Source organism: Alternaria atra (genome assembly GCF_907166805.1).
Source record: "Alternaria atra isolate CS162 genome assembly, contig: 25, whole genome shotgun sequence".
NCBI classification, from domain to species: Eukaryota; Fungi; Ascomycota; class Dothideomycetes; order Pleosporales; family Pleosporaceae; genus Alternaria; species Alternaria atra.
This window is the reverse complement of record NW_025091323.1, coordinates 1,751,407-1,772,196: the sequence shown is the minus strand read 5'-3', so window position 1 is coordinate 1,772,196 and position 20,790 is coordinate 1,751,407. Positions and strand designations below refer to the sequence as shown.

The following is a 20,790-nucleotide window of genomic DNA, read 5'->3' as shown; positions in this document are numbered from 1 at the left end:
TTGGCATGGAAGTAACGGCACATCCCATGTAGGCTACGTCATCCCAACTGCTTTTTGCAAGCCGACTTTCGACCCGCGACGCGTACCGCATCTCTTGTGCGATGCCCAAGACCGTCAAATAATCACCTCTAGATCGACCCACTCCCGGAAGCGTTCATATCTTTCCGCTTTTATTCAGGGTCTCCTATATGAGGCCTAGGCACTGCGCCACGACGTCATGGATCCCGTCTTTTAGTAGACAATGAGTCGCCCAGCGCGCGTGGGTGTGCTTGAGGCCCCATAATCGACGATGCGTACTTCTCTTGCTTTGCGCCCCAAGATGCATCCATACAAGCGCCTTTTTTCCCTTGCATTCGGCATTCCTCTGTTCTTCCCTGCAACGGAGCTTCCTCGGCCTCTGCGTCTACTACAACAATTTTCGATATCAACAACATGACCGACGACAAAATTGCCAGCACATCCGCCAAGACCGGCTCCTCGATCCAGCTGGCACACCGCAATGATCGTACCTTCCTCATGTCCGTGGTCCAGGCGCTGGTACGACTAATGCGAGCGCGCATCAGCAATCGTCAAGCGAACCATGAGGACGGCTCCATCAAACTAAAACCGAACAAATCGAACCTTTCCCAATGTACTCTCCGCGAACGAACCGTAGGCGATATTCACATATACGACGTTATACCACCGAACCAAGCAGAGAAAAGGTCAAAGAAACGGATATACTATTTCGCTGGCGGTAGTTGGCAAGAACCACCCTCGCCTCAACACTACAAGATATGCGCGAAGCTAGCCAAAGACATGTCCAACACTTCCATATCGATCGTATCTTCGCCGCTAGCCCCGAACGACCCCGCGCCAAAATCCTTTCCTGTATGCCAAAACACATATCGCGCTTTAATGGCTGAGGCAGAAGAAGCTGGGGAAAAGGTTATATTGGCAGGTGACTCGTCGGGTGCCAACATTGCGTTGTGTCTGGTACTGGAGGCTCTTCGGGAAGATAGTGAGCAAGAGGGCGTAGAGATTAAGCAAAAACCACATCCCGTTGCCATCATGAACGTATGCCCGTCGACTGACCTTACGCGCACCAATCCCGATATCGACAAGGTCGCACCTCGAGACCCTCTGCTCACACCCAAGATAATCAGGTTGACAGCGAAAGCATGGCAAGGTGACTGGGACCCTGCCGACCGCCGTATCTCCCCGATCAACGCCGATGTCTCACTACTTGCGAAGAAGGGCATCAAGGTGCATGGTATAACTGCTGGGTGCGATGTACTGAGCCCCGACGGTGTCATCTTCCGCAACAAGTGTGCCGAAGCAGGCGTTGCTGGCGAGTGGGTTCATTGGGAAAATCAAATGCATTGCTTCGTCCTCACCATGCCGTATGGGCTTGTCGAAGCAAAAGACGCCATCCAGTGGATCATTGATGTACTGAAGAAGGAATGAGAGGTGAGCCGTTGTCTTGTGTTTGAGTAAGAGATACCCTTGCATTTCATAAGTATGCGACTACTTAGGTTTAATATCACAGTTTATGAGTGCCTTCAAGGCCCAAACGCCCGCAAATTTCGCGTGTTTCCATGACCCTCACTTTCCGATACAGTACGATCATCGACCGTCATCGCGTATTCGTCTTTTCTTTTCCGCGATCTCTGCGCACTTCCGAATGTCTCAACATCACCACCAATATCTGGCTTCGACAGCTTCCGCCCCATCTCCACAAACTCATCGTTATTCGCATCAAGGAAGCCCAGCTCCACAAGCCGGTTTCGCACCTGCGTTTCGGTCTTCTCATCGTAGAAGAAACGACCAATACTCATGAAACTCTTCTGCACGAAGCTCTTGAGCGTCGGGACAGTAGCAGCGATCAGCGCAAGTTCGAGTTCCAGCATCGACCACAGAGTGGGCATAACCGTTATTCGGAAAATGTCGCGAGATGTGTATATCATGTTCGCACCAGCGACACGTAAAACAGCGAACGATGAAGCGAACAGTCCAAGACCCATTAGTACGCCTAGGAAGATCTTCTCGCCGCGCGGTCGATGTAGTTTTCGAATGAAGGTTATCGGTATAAAGGAAAAGATGAGGTCTGTAGAAACGTGCACAGCACTCGCAGCGACGATATTCCCTGTTCTAAGCTCCTGGGGTACACATTCCACACCGCCTTTCAGGAAGACGCTGGGATCCCAGTATATACTGAAAGGCCGGCATTGCAGAAACTGGAACAACGTTGATGTCATGGCTGTGAGAATGAGTAGTACGATTGTACCGTAGAGGAAGATGCGCCATGTGCGTGTTTGCTTGATGCGTAACAAGAGAAGGGCGACCGAGATCTTGACCAGGCAAATTGAAAAAATCCAAAGAGATTGACAGACGAAGATGAGTCGCATGGCGACGAGACGTGAGGCTGCGGAAACATATTTCGTTCGTTGACCGAACCCGTGGGCGCAGGCGAGACAGACGATGATGTATTTTGCTATCGCAAGAATCTGCAAACATTCGAGGTCAGATCTACGCTGGTAAAGGATAGAGCCTGACTCACCGTTGCTGCGACGGCTGTCCAATCGTCCAGATGCAGATTCCAAAACGGTCGCACTCTCGACCAGAGCCTTGCGGAAAGTAGCAGGACAGCAAAGAGTGTCAGGCTACCGCATACACCGAGGAGAAGTGGCGCCTGAGTGTCGTTGCGTTCGGGACCGGGCATTAGCTGTCTTACTATGAGGTTCATATCATCGTTCGCTGAATGCATATGGAGTGCCGATTCCATGCTAAGGTCGGGGCAAAAAGTAACGGGAAAGGAGGAAATGATTCAAACTACCATAAGGCACGACGATGAAGACTCTCGGGTCTATACATTTCGTACCTAGCCGCCATCCTCAGTCCTACACCATATCGCATAACAACCCTTCTCCCCAAGAAAACGACCCTGATTACTCAGGCTTCCAAGCCACACGACATTCGTTCGAGAGCGTCTCTCCTATTGGTCCACGTTTGGCGGTTCGCAAATACTACCCTGTAGCCATCGCGTCGTAGCGTGTCAGAAGTGTTTCGCGTAGTCGCAAAGTCGCGATTATCCATGTACCCCGCAAATCTGCGTTCCCGGATGATGTTCCGAGCTCTTGAGTTTATGCGGGTGTTGGTTCTTGTTTGAAATGGTAGGACAGGGCATGATGGATGCGCGATGGTGAGGATCAGGGAAGATAAAAGGAGTGGGTCCACAAGAGCGCAGGCTCAGTTGTAACGAAGAATTATCGTTTCTTAGATGCTGGAGAGCTGTGATGGCTTAGAGCAACGAACACACTGCTTGAGGAAGTGTGGGGGTGCTGATCCCGGATCGACATGGGCTCTTGATGCGTTCATATTGGGATATATTTTGAAAAAAAGTTCTTTTTTTACACATACGACTACAGGACACTAAAAATTAGTTCTCCCTCGCGATCCGTTAGAACTCGCAGTTCTATGTTAAGGTTAATTAACTAGTGCCCGCCTGTAACACGAGATAGCAAAGGCTAGATGAGGAGGACGATTAGTCCTAACATGCTTGCTTCTCTCGCTTACGCCTTGGCCTTAGAACCTACTTATAACCTACGTTCTACGCGTTAGGAGATAGTCAAGAATTATTCTTACAACCTCCCTATCTAGTGTAGTAATATAGAGCTTTCCCCTAATATTCTCTTATAGTGTAACGAAAATACTATTACCTATAACTACCCCTTACAAAGAACTAACTCTAGATTATCTTTAGACGATCTTTATAGTTACTAAACGTAAGGCAGAGAAAGCGCTAAGGGCAAGCTCGCGACTATTAGAAAGCTATCTAAAGCTGTCTACAGGCAAGCGTAAAGCGTTATAAAAAGCAGCACGATGGAAGAAGCAGAAACGTAGTGCTAGAGATAATATAGGTAGTGCCTCGCGTCCGCAAAATCCTTCGGCCAAGAAGATATTAGCGAGAAAGCTTGACGCATAGGTCTATAGAGTAGTCTGCTAAGTTTCCTTGTAATAAGTGCTTGTGTGTGGCTCTACAGCCTCAATCTTGTGTAGCCCGTTTTGGTGATGCGCGTGCATTGACTGACGGCGTGCATGGTGTGCACGTATACGGTAACCGTGCGACAGCTTACGCTGTCTACACTAAACGTATTTAGGTAACTACATTATAAAGCAGGAAGGACGGATAGGAGCTCTTCCGTGTCACTCTAGGTATAGTTAAGACTCCCGGTTATCTAAGTAGAGTACGCCCTGCAGATAGGCGCATGAATCCCGACGGAGACGGGATGTGCTGGTTTGATGAATCCGACATTTGCATCATAGCTGTGAACCGTAAGATTTGTCATGGGCACAAGAAATTTGGAGAGAAAGAAAGCAGCGTTGCATGGTACGAGCCGTAGCATCAGCGACGGCTCGCTATCACCGGCGTGGACAACCCGAGAATCCTGCTGATAAGCGACGCTCAGGAAGCCATGGGACCATGGAACGGCTCGAAAGTTACATGAGTGTTTGCTAGTCCAAGTCAGGAAATGCTTCCAAGATTAGATAAAACCCGATTGTTTGGGTCTTTTCCTATCAGTATCAGTACTTGTTCAAAATCCAAGCATGCACCTACGCCTTGCAAAGCCCTCAGATGAACCGGTCATCGTCGACATCTGCGCTCGTGCGTTCCTGGAAGAAGACCTCTTTGGCCGAGTAATTCACCCCTACCGAGCACAGTATCCTAACGACGTACAAATCTTTTGGCACGATTGGGTGCGCAATGATTGGGCCAATCCACGAAACAAGATCATCGTTGCCGTCATGACCGCCGAAGGTGGTGAGCATGAGAGGATTATCGGCGCAGCAATCTGGCAACGCCAGGGCGACGACCCAGGCGCGCAAAAGATTATCACAGAATGGACTGATCCCGGTACATTTCCCGCCTTGCTTTCAACCCACAACCGCGCACTAAACCCCTCGAAGAAGACGATCCTAGTCGATTCCGCGCCTTACACTAAACACTACTGGGCCGGTTCGTGCGCAACCAATTGGTACCTTTCGCTGTGCTGTGTGGATCCAGGTTTCAAGGGTCGTGGGGCCGGACGGCTGCTAGTGCGGTGGGGCTTAGATCATGCCGAGGAAGAGTGTGTTAGGGCGAGTGTAATGGCGAGTGAGGGCTCGGATGAGTTTTATTTAAAGTGTGGGTTTGATGAGGTGGTGGGGAATGCAAACGAAGGGGAAGGGAATCCATTACAGAAGGAGGATGTGAAGGGCGGGAACATCTTGTTTGCGTGGGTCAGGGATAGTAAGGCACTCGAAGAGAGAGCTCTGTAGTCGTCGTGGTCATTGTACAAAAACGCAGGCACTATCACTTCTGGCTACGTCGCTCGATCTTCGGGTGATTGTATGCGTCTTTCACGGTGTTCGCATAATCGACGGCCCTGCCGTATGACTCGACACAGCTACTTAGGCAGGCGAAGTAGCCCTGGCCGATGTGTATCAATTCCCTTCTTTACAGGTTCACGCTTGACTTCAAACTGCACGTCCTTCCGAATAAAAAGCTCTTGAGTGCTGTGCTGACTCTTCCGGTCGGATTCTTGCGTACTCCTACGCTCCAGCTCCCCGATCCCATCATCTGTGCCAAAACTGCGTTCCGCAATGGATGGCTTCCTATTGACCCTGACTGCGCCTTCGCTGGCGCCTGCTCGCAGTCGTGATGTACCGTTTTGACCACGATCAAGCCGGGACATCGGGTAGCTTTCGCCGTGATCGGACTGCGCAGTACTATGATGCACACTCGACATGTGCCCATAAGCGCCAGGATCGGAAGAGTATCCAAAGCCTGCTTTCTGACCGCTGCCGGTATCAAAGCTCTGGATGAACGACTTCAGACACGGTATCGTCGCGGCTATCAGCGAGAAGCAGAGCTGCGATTGCTGACAAATCAACGCTGTTGTGCGCTCGACACCGGGGTTTTCGACATGTAACGAGCTTTTCCAAGTTTTGTAGAATAACCCAGCAAGCATAACAAGGGGCAGCCGTAGCGCAAAAACTCCCAGTACCTGCAGCTTGAACACAATGTTCATTTGAAGACGGCGACACAGGTATGTGGGTATGAAGGCCAGCATTAAGTCGGTTATTCCGTCAGTGATTACGACGACCAAATAGCGAATTTCGATGCCATGGCAGATATCAGAGGGTTTCCTTGGCGATAAGCTCTCACTTGCGCAGCTAGCTGAGACTAGCACTGCAGATACAAGTGTCCACGTTACGATGACCACGGTGGCCACATTACACACTGCCCAAGCGTGCTTCATGTCACGTATGAAGAGGCGTCTTACCAGCAATATCAAGGCAGTCTTTGAGAAGCCGAGAGATATGTAGATAAAGACTTGACCGCGGGAATAGGTCTGTCCATGTGTTAGAAAAGTTTGCCGCGCTGGTTGGGGTTGTATTACAGAGACCATCCATGAGTATTGTTCGTCGGTAAGGGACTCAAATGATCGTGCCAGCCCAGCTGACAGAGAAGCAAGAAGTAGCGAGAACTGAATAACGTTGGTGATCTGTTGTTGTTAACACATCGATACGAGCAGTTTCGTGCTGGTGGCAACCATACCTGCGCAATCAGCATCGCTGCGTCGTCCAGTCCCAGCATGCGCCATCTGATGAATATCCGCGTGAAAAATGTAAGGCTGGTATAAGTGAAGGCGAGGAATGTGACAATATATAGGATCCCACTGTGGTCATCAGGCGTAACACGCGCCCAGCGATAGCCGTCTTGCACTGTTGCGGACATGTTGGAGTTGTTGGGAGATATGTGTGACAGTAGGCTTTGTCTGATAGACCATAGCTTCGACCTTGGAATTGAGAGCGTTTGCTACAACCCTTGGGCTGTCATCTCGCTGGAATCGCGTCTGTGCTCCCTTGTGCTGAACATTGCCCGTCTCTCATCTGGCGAGCTGCATGGGCCAGTGTCGGACAATGTGATGCAGCCGATGCGCGTTCCGCAAGCGAGCCGTATTGACAAGGCATCCAGTATCGGTGGCGCGTCGCAGAGGATGCGAAGGGTCCAAGTTGCATCGGCTCGAATGCCGCTTACCCTGCCGGGCGGCGTGCTAGCCTCCCCCGGGGCTTTGGCCGGCCCGTCCCCTGTACCACCAGCCTGTATCCACCCATCACGTCCTCTGAGTGGTTTCGTCTTGCAGCTGGCTTCTCAAATCTTTCCCGTGCTATTGAGCCAGGTGCATTTGCGCCATCTTTCCCATCCTTCTTAGTGTCATGGAAGCAATTTCCGGTCTTCTCGGTTGTCGTGTCGCTTGGTCGATGCTTCAACATTCGCACTCATTCCTTTCAACTCTCACACTCATTCCTGTCAACTTACACTCTTCATATTCGTTTTTCTATTATGTCAGACCTAAAGAATGAGGCTGCTGCCGTAGCCCAGCCTCTCGACAGCGAGTTACAACAGGATGGCATAGTTTCAGAAAAGAAAGGGACCGCTGGCGACCAAAAGGACATGTATCGTATGGGAAAGCAGCAGGAGCTGCGACGAAACTTCCGTTTTGTGTCGATCTTTGGATACAGCATGGTTTTGATGGCGACGTGGGAAACCATACTGACGTGAGTACGCATGAGCATTTGATCTGCGCTGTCTGACGTCCAGCAGAACTCTGATCATCCCATTAACGAATGGTGGCACCGGTGGCGCTATCGTCATGTTCCTCGTCACAGCGGTGGGCATGGGCTTTGTCATCGTCTCGATGGCTGAGATGGCTTCAATGTGCGTGGCGGCCCGTTGTTGGGGTTCCTTCGAGACGAGACAATTGCTAACTAGAACGAAGGGCTCCTACTTCCGGAGGACAGTATCACTGGGTGTCTGAGTTTGCGCCGAAGAAACACCAGAAGTTCTTAAGTTATCTTGTGTTCGTTGCCCGGAGCACCTTCATGAGCCTTATTACTGATCACATAGTAGTGGCTGGCTGTGTGTGCTAGGTTGGCAGACCGGAATTGCATCTATCGCCTTCCTTGCTGGCGGTCAGGTCCAAGGACTTGTCATCCTCAACAACCCAAACTACGTCCCCGAACGATGGCACGGTACCCTCCTGGTTATTGCCGTAGCATCGTTCTCGATCCTGTTCAACACACTGTTAGCTCGTAAGCTACCACTAGTCGAAGGCATTGTCTTAGTCCTGCACATCTTTGGATTTTTTGCCATATTCATCACAATGTGGGTCCTGGGGCCGCGTAGTCCATCCAAAGAGGTTTTCGGTGGATTTCAAGATAACGCGGGATGGGGCAGCATAGGTCTGTCTGTGCTGGTGGGACAGCTCTCGCCTATCTTCTCTCTCTTAGGTGCGGATGCTGCGACCCATATGTCTGAAGAACTAAAGGACGCCTCACACACACTTCCCCGCGCCATGATCTGGACGGCGGTAGTCAACAGCAGCTTGGGTTTCCTCATGCTGGTAACCTTCTGTTTCTGCCTCGGCGACGTGGAAAGCGCCATCTTATCGCCGACAGGGCAACCCCACATTCAGATCATGTACAACGCTACGCAGTCCATCCCAGGGGCTACAGCTCTAGCATCGATTACGACTATCATGGCAGTGTTTGGATGTGTCAACAATGTGGCAACATGCTCGCGCCAGCTCTTCGCCTTTGCTCGCGACCACGGCGTCCCTTTCAGTGCCTTTCTGTCCCGAGTTCGACCAGGCTGGGACATCCCTCTAAACAGCGTTCTTGTGTCTTTTAGTATCGCCGTTGGACTCTCCCTCATCAACATCGGCAGCACCGTAGCGTTCAACTCCGTTGCGTCACTAGGCACATGTGCTCTCCTCTCGTCCTACATCGTCAGCATCTCATGCATGTTCATCAAGAGGTGGAACAAAGAAGTTCTCCTTCCATGCAAGTTCTCGCTCGGTCGCGCTGGTATCTGGGTCAATGGTGTGTCCGTCATATACTTATGTGTAGCGTTGGTGTTTGCCTTCTTCCCCACATTTCCGCACCCAACACCTGACCTGATGAACTGGAATATTCTGATCTACGGCGTTGTTGTGGTATTTTCGCTGGTCTACTTCTTTCTCAAAGGGCGCAAGGTGTATGTTGGGCCTGTAGAGTATCTTAACAAAGATCTTTGAGCGGGGAGTTGAGATTACAGGACTAAATGGCAACAACAGAGCTTAACAGAAATGTACAAGTATTGTTTTAGGTAACATTTCTTCTATGTGCGGCGTACCTATCAAGTCGCGATTGATGTCTCAATACTCTCTAGTCGACTGACCAAAACTGTGGTAGTTAAAAACCAGGTAACAGATATTCCGCTCTTGCACAATATCACCTCAGTAACGATGCAAGGGGTCTGCATGATTATGATTTGCCTAATCCCTCCCAAAAATTCAACAATCCTTCGCGCGTATCACGTTGGTTCTTTGTGATCAGTAACGTCCCCTGCCCGCAAGCGAGAAATGCCCTATAAGCAAGGTAATAACTTTATCCATAGCCTCTACTACTACATAAATGTTAGAGAATATAAAGACGTATTCCTTATAAGATAAGTAGTTACTAGTATAGTAGAAGGTAGAGAAGTTAGTAAGATGTATAATCTTGTTTAGGTCTATAGGTATAGGTAATAAGTGTTAAACTTAAAATAAATATACAGTAGTACATGTTAAAAAGTAAGGGAGTAAGGGGTAGGTTCCTAAGTAGGTCGTTAATGCTTCCCGTGTTGAAGAGAAGCTCTCCCTTCTTATGGTCTAGATAGTTGAACATTAGATAGATTCGCACTAGGGAACCCTGTGCAACGGCACACTATATATGTGTATAATGAGAGAGTAGAGATAATACTGATAGTATTAGCATATGGATGGCGGCGAATCTGCGCAAGAAGGTGAAACTAGCACCATGTAGTGGCCTACTATCTATAGCTTTGATTTTACATGCATTTGTCACCTTTCTTCAGCCTCGTAACAGTGCTCTGAAATCCAAACGCTGCATGTCGTAAACCATGCATACCGTCTTCTCTTCTGTGATTGTCAACCACCAACAACCCATACTGTAGCTTCTGCTTTGCAATGTGCTTATCGACGGGATCGGATCCTAGGCAATGGCCTCGGGCCCAGTCATCGAGATCTTTGTTGCGTGTTGTTCGAATGAGGCCAGAGAATGTGTTTGTGTGGCCGACACCGTTAGACCAAAGAGCATGAAGTCCTGCAAACATAATGATGATTGTTACAAGAGCGGCTGCTGCGTAAGAGAGGAGCAGTGAGCGTGAATTGTATGAATAGACTAGTTTCGTTGCTGAGACTATTAGATCGGCAGGCGTCGTGGTGAAATTGTCGGCTCTATGGCCAGGGAAGTTCCTGATCATTATAAGCAATGGCCAAAATCAACAATGTTAGATTCACTCACAATAGGGGTCCTGCGCTGAAAAAGCTAAGCGTAGCATTCTCGCTAAGCGCCTCAATGGCACTTTCCAAGGATGCCGCCGGACATGTCGCTTCGAGACCCCACGCCATAGCCGCTGCTGAGCTCATTTCAGGGCATCCTATCAAATCGGTTTGCAGAATCTTAGTTGTCCATGAGGTGTCTCCCGTGGCACCACTCGTCTTCACTACGCCAGTGAGTATCGATGCAACTGCCGTGTGCCATCCCTGGTACGCACACCAGTCATATTTACAGTAGTTCCAATCCGTGCCATATCCCAGAACGAAGCGGTTATCGTAACGAATATCAGTGACAGCGACACTTTGCTCGCCATTAACAAAAGAGAAGTCTACAGTGTATGTGACATTCCATGTCTCGCAGGTGAAGTTGCGCATCGGCGTGGCAAACCATATGTCGAACGCGTACTCTGCAGGCAGAGCTGCATAATCGAATGAGTGGATCGGAACTGTAGCGTTATAAGTCGTCGTGACGGAGTTTGTATTCGTAGTGTTCACTTGCGCCAGATCGAACGCAGTGTGGTTCTTCACATCGCCGCAGCGGAGCTTCGGTCCCTGAAAGGTAAGTGTATATGTGTAATTCTGATGTATAGGGAGCATTGGAAGAATGCTACCAGTATACGCTGAGCTGGTAACTATGCGATACTGAATTGGGCCGGCGTCGGTGAACGTCATCTCAGCGGCAGCGTGGTACTTAAAAGCCATATTCCGCCAATCGATAATAGGCACAGGCGAGTTGATTTGTTGCTGAGATACTGAGAGCGCAGCTGTCAAAGTTGCTGGCGGTATTATAGCGGAAAGCGGCAAACACCTGAATTGGTCAGCTAGTTTAACATGAACGGGCTTATTCTCAAAGCGTACCATATCGCCAACGCAATAACAGCTGATGTCCAGGCTTTCATCAGGACTTCCAGATTCAAGAAGCAAGCAGGGTTTGCAAGAAGTCCCATAATGTCATCGATACCTTTGATAGAGATGGGACGACTACGCAATACTTTCCAATAGTGCTGCTGATACGATATGGCTGCACTTGCTATGAGGCACGCCTTCGCGAGGAACGCTAGACCTGTTCCTATCCGAACAGCCCATTCCTGCTCGGTTTCCGCGACTGGCTCACCATCCAAAGAGTTGTAATAGAAGTGATGCGCCATCGCAAACGCGACGCCAAGAAGCATGAAAAGGATCATACCAAGTGGAACTCGACGTGAAATATGCCAGCGGTCAGCCTTCGTCGTGACATTGGTATCAAAAGGGTTGAAAGGAGCATGCTCGGCAGGGTGAGCCTTTGGCGTCTTTGTGGTATCCATAAGGAAAGGGTCATCCAGCTAGTCTTTTGGTGAGTGAGGTTCAATGCAGATGCTGTAAGGAGCGGACATGGCCGAGGTCTACAGCTTTATATAGAGGTCACGGGCTGTGTATGTGTGCAAGCGATCACGCGAAACGTCGGAGACCTTGTGGTGCGCTGCATATGCACAATTCCCTCGAAATTACAGCAAATGCTTGGCAGCCCGATGAACGAAAGTGGTTTCTCTGCGAAGGAAGCTGCGTTTATAAGGTTTATTTCCCTCTCCAAGGGGATTTCATTGGATCCAAGAGAATCCATGCTGGTGAGCGACTTGAGACCCGAAGACCGTGTGCTCTTGAAGGTTTCATACTTGTGTTAGTTGCAGACAGATTCAAGGCTAGAAGGTAAAGTTAGGCGCTACCGTGCCGGACGGTGAAACGCCTTGGACGGCCTAACGCCCGATCCGCCCCACGAACCACCGCCACCACCACCACCTTTATTACGCCGCGACCACCCCAAATGGAATCTAACGATGCTGTAGAGGCTTTGGTACCTGAAGAAAAACTTGTATACACGCAAATTGCTAGAAAGTATGGTGTTGAGCCTACAACGCTCAGGCGGCACTAATGTCTATCTACCTATTACGATTGCTGCCGAAGAACAGCGTACGACAGGGCGACAAGTGAAGCGGGGCAGCACTCGCTTGCACCACCAGTCACGTGGCCTACCATCCAGTCTTGGGAGAACCATCCATGGATGGCAACACCAGCCACGCGAAGAGAGGGATGGCAGAGACAGAAATTCACGGTACTCTTGTATGTAGACCTTACGATGCACTCTCATAGCTCATCGTGTTCAACTTTGCAAACATCCTTGTGTAACGTAGTTTACAAGCGAGTGACGCACCCAAGCGAGTGACGCACCCAAGCGAGTGACGCACTTTTGCCAAGACCTCACCAAAACCACGACTACACACGACTGTACAGCACCGTTAACAATAGTAATTAGAAATCGTAATACACTATTCTACTTAGAATCTACTTCTGCATCCTACTTACATGTGCGCGAGTTGTGTCCTACCTCGCCGCAGCGTCTACAGCGTCTTTAAGACGATTCGCCTACTTTAACGCGCGCCTTCTTCTTTGCCTTCTTCTTATCGCTGCGCGCGCTAAACTCCTTTAGAGTTGTTAGTTAAAGACCTTCCTCTACTATAAGGGTCCCCTCCTTCTGTACTCGCTTTCTTTTATACAATTTACGTCGCGTAGCAGCCTCGTTAGCTGCTTTAAGCTTAGCGATACGCTTTTACTGTCAAGCAATAGAGTCTTTATAGATACGAGATGCACCGCGATAGTGGAAGTAGAGGTATATTGCCTTGTAAGACTAGAGACGAACCGCTGTCGAGCCACAACAGCGGTAAGGTAGGCTAATATACTGCGATTGCTTGGCATACCGGCCCGAACGGGCCCGGAGTAACTTGGTGCCTGACATTTACGATAATACTAAAGTATACGCTATTATCTCTGCGCCTTTAGAGAGGCTTTTTACTACCTTAACTATTAAAGTAGGCGAGCTATCTATATGCCTCTAAAACCTCTTAAGATGTCACGATGTTCCATCACCACAGGATTCCAGCCACAGACTGGTGAGCCACCGGGAACCCTTCGGGGCACCGTCGGCTCACACCAGCCACAATCACGTGACGTAGGTATATATCATCCCTCTGAGAGGCTTGATAACTCCTCAAGGATTCGTCTCAATACAAGCCTATACCGATATCTCAGTGCCTGCCCAACTACTCCTCACATAAGAACTAGCTTTGTTTAAGACCCTAGTTCTACGGTATTTGTGAGGAGTAGTTGGGTAGGCACTGAGATATCGGTATAGGCTTGTATTGAGACGAATCCTTGAGGAGCTATCAAGCCTCTCAGAGGGATGATATATACCTACGTCACGTGATTGTGGCTGGTGTGAGCCGACGGTGCCCCGAAGGGTTCCCGGTGGCTCACCAGTCTGTGGCTGGAATCCTGTGGTGATAGAGCATCGTGACACCTTCGTAGTGTTGCTTCAGAGACGCTATAGATAGCTCTAGCGCGTCGCGTCGTTAGTGTCGCGTCTCTTTAGATAGCCTGTATCGCAAGCTGTATATCTGCTTCGTTTGAGATTACTTTCACGCTGTTGCGTTGAGGCATTACGACTTAATTGAAGTTTGGTGAGGTCTTGGCAAAAGTGCGTCACTCGCTTGGGTGCGTCACTCGCTTGTAAACCACGTTAGCAATCTAAGGATTACTACTTGTTTCTCAACCACCGTGTTGTTACATCGATCTACCATCGTGCTAACACACCAACCAACCCGTTCGCTCGAACTCACTCATACCCTGAGAACCAACCTAGACCATCTAAGGACAATTTTCACATCTCGTTGCTATGTCTGCTGCTATTACTGCTATCCTATCTATCCTAGATGTTGGGGATGTTTGTGATGGTTTGCTATCCCTTCATGCACAACTACCCTGGACAGCTAGCCTTAGCGGGGTATTAATCACGTGATTGGAGCACACTGTGCTGATCATTATCCTTTGCTTCGTGCGACGGTTGGCCTTCAACCTCGCACCCTTTGCGGAAGGGATTCATCCTGTGTGTGTTCGTAACAGAGTGATACACATTGTATTAGGTTGATGTATGTCACCTCTCCTATCTCCCCGCCTTCTTAATGCGTCCTTTCTCTCGCAGATTGTAGTTGCAGGGGCTGGGTCTTGTTCAAGAGCGTCTGTAGCGCTTACGCGCCAGTGTATGGCACCTGGGCGGAGTAAGCCACCAACACCAGATTGTGTGCTAATAGCCTGTATGCAGAAAAGAGGGTTACTCCATAGAGGAAAAGTAAGGGACTTTGTGACAGTCGCATGAGTGAAAGCTAGGCTTCCCGTCCGCTCAGCCATATACAAGCAGTGTACCGGCGGATTAGTAGTTCGGTGGGTAGCCACTAGCGAATCCCCGCTGTTGTATGTTTTTGGTTTTTGCTCACAATTGTCAATCGACACACACATCATTTTTGCCTACCGTGCAAACAACAGGGACTGATCTGTGCGAAAAGGATGAAATATCTGTGGGGTGTAGCTCCTAGAACAAACTAAGTTTGTAAGCCAACAGCTGCGCATGTCGATCACCGACGATTTTTAGCTGAACACCATATCTTCTCAAACACTTATGATCATGACCCGTCAGATATCATATATTGTTCAGTCTTAGGTGTGCACTGCTGACTGCATGATGCTCACCGATGGCGTTGTTGGGCCTTCCGTATGCTATGACACAGGCTAGAACGCCCCGCTGTCAGCACCTCCATAAATGGGTACCTAGGTATCAGCGCAGGGTCCTCGAAGATCCTACATAGGTAGAGCCTGCCAGGTCTGAAGTGCGCTCAGAATGGAATACAGTGTAGTGAAGCCATCGGTCGTACAGCTCCTGCTCGCCTCGTTGATTGCTATATGTGTTGATCAAAGAAGAAAAAACATTTCACTTACGATTTGCGCAGTATTTGTTCTATAGTATCTTTCAGGCGATCTACAACATAACCTTGCATCCGCTCTCCAAGTATCCCGGACCGAAGTTGCGTGGCGCTTTCTACATATCCAACTCTATCGATGTCCTTACTGGAGATGTGCCACAGCAATGCCTGAAGCTTCATGGGCAGTATGGAGATGTTGTGCGCATCAACCCGAACACAGTCTCCTTCGTCAAACCAGAGGCATGGCGAGGTAATTATTTCAACTTTAGCTCGATCGAATGCTACATTCGTGCGACTAACCTTGGCTAGATGTCTATGGTCATGGCACCACTATGCCACTCCTAAAAGATCCTGAATTCTACTATCGTCCCCCCACAGACATGATTTGTATGTTTAAGTTTTAGCCATCACAATATCTTTCCTGATATCGCATAGCTGCTAACAACTCGGACCATGCTCGAATTCGTCGGCCACTCAACCACGCCTTCTCCGAGCAAGCCCTCCGAAGTCAGGAGAGTATCATCACCTCGTACATTGAACTGTTGATCGAGAAGTTGTACAAACGGGCCGACACTCAATCCTCTGTCGACATCATGCGCTGGCTGAACTTTACAACATTTGACATAACTGGCGACCTGACATTTGACGAACCATTTGGCGCACTCGACAGAGAAGTGTATAACTCTTGGATAGACAATCTTTTTAATAGTTTAAGGTTCGCTGGGATTATTCTAATCATCAAGCGCTATCCTATCGTTGGGGTTCCGGCTACGCGCTTGTTGAAGTGGATGCCTGCATTGGCGAAAGCAGAGTTCGAGCACAACAACTTCACCGAGGAGAAGACTGCGAGGAGGTTGGCATCCAGAACTGAGCGTAAGGATATTCTCAGGTAAGTGGCTGCACGGCTTTATTCAGCAAACGACTTGCTGACTGGAGTTGAAGCTATGCTATCAAGAACAATAAGGGGGAAGTGACGGACCTGGAGCTCAAGCATTCGTGTGGTACCATCATCCTCGGAGGGAGCGAGACTTCTGCCACGCTTCTGAGTGGTGCAATCTATTACCTTCTTAAAAACCCGGCTTGGATGGAGAAACTACGCCAAGAACTTGCAACTACTTTCAAGACCGACAGTGAGATCTCTTTCGCCTCATTAAGTCAGCTCAAGATCCTCAACGCCGTCATCCAAGAAACCTTCCGCATCTACCCACCAGTACCAACAGCCCTTCCTCGCATAGTTCCAATCACTGGCGCAACAGTATGCGGCGATACCCTACCGCCTGGCACGCAAGTCGGTATCTCGCAATATGCCATGTATCATAGCTCGTCTCACTTCACCAACCCTAGCGTGTACGCACCAGAACGTTTCCTTGGCGTTGAGCAATATGCAGGGGATAAGCGTCATATTATCCAGCCTTTCAGCGTAGGGCCACGGAACTGCATCGGCCAGAGTCTCGCGTGGGCTGAGATAAGGAGCATTCTAGCGAGGCTAGTGTGGCATTTCGAATTTGAGTTGCTCGATCCGAAACAGAGATGGGACGATCAAAAGGTTTTTGTGCTGTGGCAGAAACCGAGCTTGATGGTGATGTTGAGAGCGAGAGATTCCGGATTGTGAGCCATTTCTTCAGCCAGATGCGAGCGTTAAGGCCTTAGAACTTGGCAAGTATCAGACGATCTAGGTGTTTGCCGAACGGACCAATGCTCCTATAACTAGATGTTTTGGCATATAGTCTCTTTACTGCTACGATTGAGTTTTATGGTTGACGATGCTGAGTCGGCAGTGATGGAGCGATTTGCGTGATGAAGCATATACTTTGAGGCAGCTTAAGATGGTGCTCACTCTAGGCCCGTAATGACGTACATATTTTCCACGCGGGAAGCGGAAAGAGGTTTAGCGGTGCTCGGTCTAATTATCCTATTTCCCCGATTCGGGTGGGAAAGTGCAACACCATGACGGCTGTCACAACGGCCTGTGAGCCTTCAAATCATTCCCTTGGGCAAGACACACTTCAATGTTACATTAGAGGTGGGCTTTGTGGTATGACGAGGTCTGATAGCGCATGATCTTCTCCAGTCCTCATCATCCACCACGCGCTCCAATATGCCGAGATTACCTGCAGGGCTAATCATTGTCCCACTCTGAGACCCGGCTCACAACTTCGCTCGACAACATCCCGTAAGCTACCTGCAATACCAACCGGAGGTTACGGCTCATCAATAGCACGACATGGATCCACCATCGATGTTACCCCGCAGCCATCCGTACTCGGCTGTAATGCTGCATATCGCCGGACCACCAGTGCTTTAAAGCCAGACTATCGCTCTGCTGGGAGATGATAGACAGTACAAGATGACTTAAGAAAAGCTACCCGAATTGCTTATGCGGCAGGTAGCATAGTCGCGGACCATCGCGTCGCTGCCAAGTGTCATGGAAGGAATAAATAGTCTGCGCGGGGAAGCGCAATGAGGAATGCTGCGTAGTTGCCTCTTCCGCTGAGTTGGTTGTTCTCACTGAAAGTGTTTTTGCTCAACTTAAATCATGGGCATTCTTTCCGTGAAACATGCCTCGGCGTCCCTGCTGTGTGTATTAATAACAATTACCAACGCGCAGTATAACTCCTCACAACCACGATCCGGGTTTGAATATGTCGATCCTCTCATTGGAACAATCAACGGAGGTAGGGCCGCGAAGTTCTTGGGAGAAGCGAGGAACGACTGATCATCCATAGGACATGTATTTCCTGGCGCAACATTACCATTTGGTGGGTGGCCATCTTTGGCATATAGACCAGAATGTACTAACAAGTTCCAGGTATGGCGAAGGCGGGGCCCGACGTAATAGGCGAAAACCAAGGAGGTTTTTCTTCTAACGACTCAGAACCTATATATGGTAAGAGATGTTCCTATACAAATCTACATGTGAGACATACACTAACTTCTTATATCAACACTCAGGATATTCTCATATGCACGACTCGGGTACGGGTGGCTCACCCTCACTTGGTAACTTTCCAATCTTTGCGCAATCCGGATGTGCAAACGATGATATCAACGGGTGCCAATACACAAAGTCTCAGAGAGCTGTCGAGCGTATACCTGGAAGGGTGCACGCGAAACCTGGCTATTTCGATATCACACTAGCCAACAACATCAGGACCGAATCAACAGTTACAAATCGTACGGCTTTGTATCGCATCACATTTCCGAAGACACCGACGACACCGAATACCACGCTGAGCCCACATATCTTAGTTGACCTAACAGATCTGCCGAACACGAGAAGCGAAGCAAACATCACTGTGGATGCCGGAACTGGACGCATAACAGGTGGTGGAGTGTTCTCGCCATCATTTGGAATCGGTACATATAATGTAAGTTGTGACTGTACTAAATGCATGTGAGACACACACTAACTTTGTGTCTTCACTTCTGCAGTCATACTTTTGCCTCGACTTCGATGGTGCGAAGGTCAAAGATGCCGGCGTATGGTCCAACACGCGCGCGACAAACAGAGCGACAAGCCTACGGATTGTTCCAGGCGACGTACGACAAACACCCAGTAACACACCGGCGGGCGGATGGGTACAGTTCGAGAAGCCCTTTCAAGATAACCAGATTCATGCGCGAGTCGGAATGAGCTTCATTAGCGAAAAGCAGGCTTGCGCCAACGCGGAACGCGAGATACCCTCATGGGGATTTGACGACATTGTTGCGGCCGCTGAGACTGCATGGCGTTTGAAACTTGACGTCATCACGATCGAAGACGGCGGTGTTGATGAAGTCTTCCTCAAGGCTTTCTGGTCCGGTGTCTACCGCTCAATGATAAGCCCTCAAGACTATACTGGCGAAAATTTACTTTGGGTGTCTGATGAACCATACTACGACTCCTACTACTGCATCTGGGATAGCTTTAGGTCGATTCATCCTCTGATAACACTGCTTGACCCGCACAGTCAAACGCTCATGATAAGGAGTTTACTTGATATTTATCGTCATGAGGGATGGCTGCCGGATTGCCGCATGAGCCACTGCAAAGGTTTTACGCAAGGAGGCTCGAATGCAGACATCGTTATCACAGACGCATACTTGAAGAACATTACTGCTGGTATCGACTGGGCACTAGCATACGAGGCTGTCGTCAAGGATGCGGAAGTTGAGCCACCGAACTGGGATGTCGAAGGTAAGATCACAATTTCTGAGTAGATAAAACCTCTATACTGACTACTCAGGTCGCGGTGGTCTCGTATCCTGGAAAGAGCTGGGGTACATCCCTACCGAGAATCTTGACGTCGAAGGCATGGGTACGGAGACCCGCTCTATCTCCCGAACTGTTGAATATGCCTACAACGACTTTGTCATCGCTCTTCTTGCCCGCGAACTCGGCAACACAGCCGACTACCAGAAGTACCTCGATCGCTCCGGCAACTGGCAGAACATGTTCAAAGCCGATCAACGTAGCATTATTAATGGTACTGATACCGGGTTTGAAGGCTTCCTACAACCCCGATACCTGAACGGCACATGGGGTTCTCAAGATCCAATCTTCTGCTCGCCACTACTCAATTTCACTGGCTGCTACCTCAACCCTAGCGGACGCGAGACCTACGAAGGCCCGGTGTGGCTGTACACTTTTTTCGCTCCTGGAGATATGGTCACTCTCATCCAGACCCTTGGAGGCCGCGAGCGCTTCGTCGAGCGTATGAACTGGCTGCACGAGTCCGGTGTACTTTATCTCGGCGATGAGCAAGCTTTCCTCAATGTATTCCTATACCACTACGCCGGCCGTCCTGCTCTCTCTGCTGAACGCGCCCATCAATACATACCTTCTCTGTTCAACGATACCGTCGTCGGCATACCTGGTAATGACGACAGTGGCGCCATGGGATCTTTTGAGGCTTTCGTCATGATGGGATTCTTCCCCAATGCCGGACAAGATGTTTACTTTATCATACCGCCTTTCTTCGAATCTATCTCTATCAAGAACGGTCAGACGGGCAACACAGCAACGATTCGAAACATTAACTTTGATGCGGGTTACAAGAATATCTACATCCAATGTGCTACCCTCAACGGTGTATCCTATGCGCAGAACTGGATCCAGCACAATTTCTTTTTAGAGGGGGGTGTCCTGGAGTTAACACTAGGTCCCCAAGAAAGTGGTTGGGGAAGGGAACCGGAAGATGTGCCTCCTAGTCTGGGGCCGTTCACGAACAATACTGTGCCGAGTAATGGATCGGTCGCTGTTGATCGAAAGTGGGCGATACCAAGAATGGAGTTTGGCTTCGCTGGTAGTCAATGAGAAACAGAGAGCTAAACCCTAGATACTGAAGCTAAAACAGCAATAGACCTCGCAAAGCGCTACTGCGACTTAGCACCGGTTATGAAAGTGCCTTGTATGTTGCTTTCCATCATGACTGTGCCTACCTTGAGTCAACTTCAAAAGCCTCAAGCAAAAGGCTTTGCTAAGGACAAAAGATTACAGCACGCCCTCTCTTGTACACAAGTGAGCGTAACTAGCTGTCAATAACCCATCACATATTACTTCTTTTTCCAATTGCACAACTTAGAAAACATGGCATTCCCCCAATCATAAATAGCAC

General features: G+C 49.3%; 7 protein-coding genes across 7 annotated transcripts; 4 read left to right on the top strand and 3 right to left on the bottom strand.

Moving 5' to 3' along the window:
- Window positions 1-432: 432 nt before the first annotated feature.
- Window positions 433-1,446, top strand: ALTATR162_LOCUS5601 (uncharacterized protein; the record flags this gene model as incomplete). Its single annotated transcript, XM_043313220.1, has 1 exon — window positions 433-1,446. The coding sequence occupies one exon, from the start codon at window positions 433-435 to the stop codon at window positions 1,444-1,446; it is 1,014 nt and encodes a 337-aa protein (XP_043169155.1).
- Window positions 1,447-1,541: 95 nt separating this feature from the next.
- Window positions 1,542-2,387, bottom strand: ALTATR162_LOCUS5600 (uncharacterized protein; the record flags this gene model as incomplete). The annotated part of the gene is made up of 1 exon (XM_043313219.1): window positions 1,542-2,387. The coding sequence occupies one exon, from the start codon at window positions 2,385-2,387 to the stop codon at window positions 1,542-1,544; it is 846 nt and encodes a 281-aa protein (XP_043169154.1).
- Window positions 2,388-4,587: 2,200 nt separating this feature from the next.
- Window positions 4,588-5,298, top strand: ALTATR162_LOCUS5599 (uncharacterized protein; the record flags this gene model as incomplete). The annotated part of the gene is made up of 1 exon (XM_043313218.1): window positions 4,588-5,298. The coding sequence occupies one exon, from the start codon at window positions 4,588-4,590 to the stop codon at window positions 5,296-5,298; it is 711 nt and encodes a 236-aa protein (XP_043169153.1).
- Window positions 5,299-5,426: 128 nt separating this feature from the next.
- Window positions 5,427-6,760, bottom strand: ALTATR162_LOCUS5598 (uncharacterized protein; the record flags this gene model as incomplete). The annotated part of the gene is made up of 3 exons (XM_043313217.1): window positions 5,427-6,374; window positions 6,423-6,527; window positions 6,581-6,760. The coding sequence occupies 3 exons, from the start codon at window positions 6,758-6,760 to the stop codon at window positions 5,427-5,429; spliced, it is 1,233 nt and encodes a 410-aa protein (XP_043169152.1).
- Window positions 6,761-7,369: 609 nt separating this feature from the next.
- On the top strand, window positions 7,370-9,101 carry ALTATR162_LOCUS5597 (uncharacterized protein; the record flags this gene model as incomplete). The annotated part of the gene is made up of 4 exons (XM_043313216.1): window positions 7,370-7,584; window positions 7,631-7,744; window positions 7,806-7,886; window positions 7,937-9,101. The coding sequence occupies 4 exons, from the start codon at window positions 7,370-7,372 to the stop codon at window positions 9,099-9,101; spliced, it is 1,575 nt and encodes a 524-aa protein (XP_043169151.1).
- Window positions 9,102-9,895: 794 nt separating this feature from the next.
- On the bottom strand, window positions 9,896-11,710 carry ALTATR162_LOCUS5596 (uncharacterized protein; the record flags this gene model as incomplete). Its single annotated transcript, XM_043313215.1, has 3 exons — window positions 9,896-10,322; window positions 10,372-11,214; window positions 11,265-11,710. 3 exons carry the CDS (start codon window positions 11,708-11,710, stop codon window positions 9,896-9,898), a joined length of 1,716 nt encoding a protein of 571 aa, XP_043169150.1.
- Window positions 11,711-15,111: 3,401 nt separating this feature from the next.
- On the top strand, window positions 15,112-20,489 carry ALTATR162_LOCUS5595 (uncharacterized protein; the record flags this gene model as incomplete). The annotated part of the gene is made up of 9 exons (XM_043313214.1): window positions 15,112-15,177; window positions 15,221-15,443; window positions 15,503-15,580; window positions 15,629-16,082; window positions 16,136-16,590; window positions 18,003-18,080; window positions 18,146-18,561; window positions 18,626-19,370; window positions 19,420-20,489. The coding sequence occupies 9 exons, from the start codon at window positions 15,112-15,114 to the stop codon at window positions 20,487-20,489; spliced, it is 3,585 nt and encodes a 1,194-aa protein (XP_043169149.1).
- Window positions 20,490-20,790: the final 301 nt, after the last annotated feature.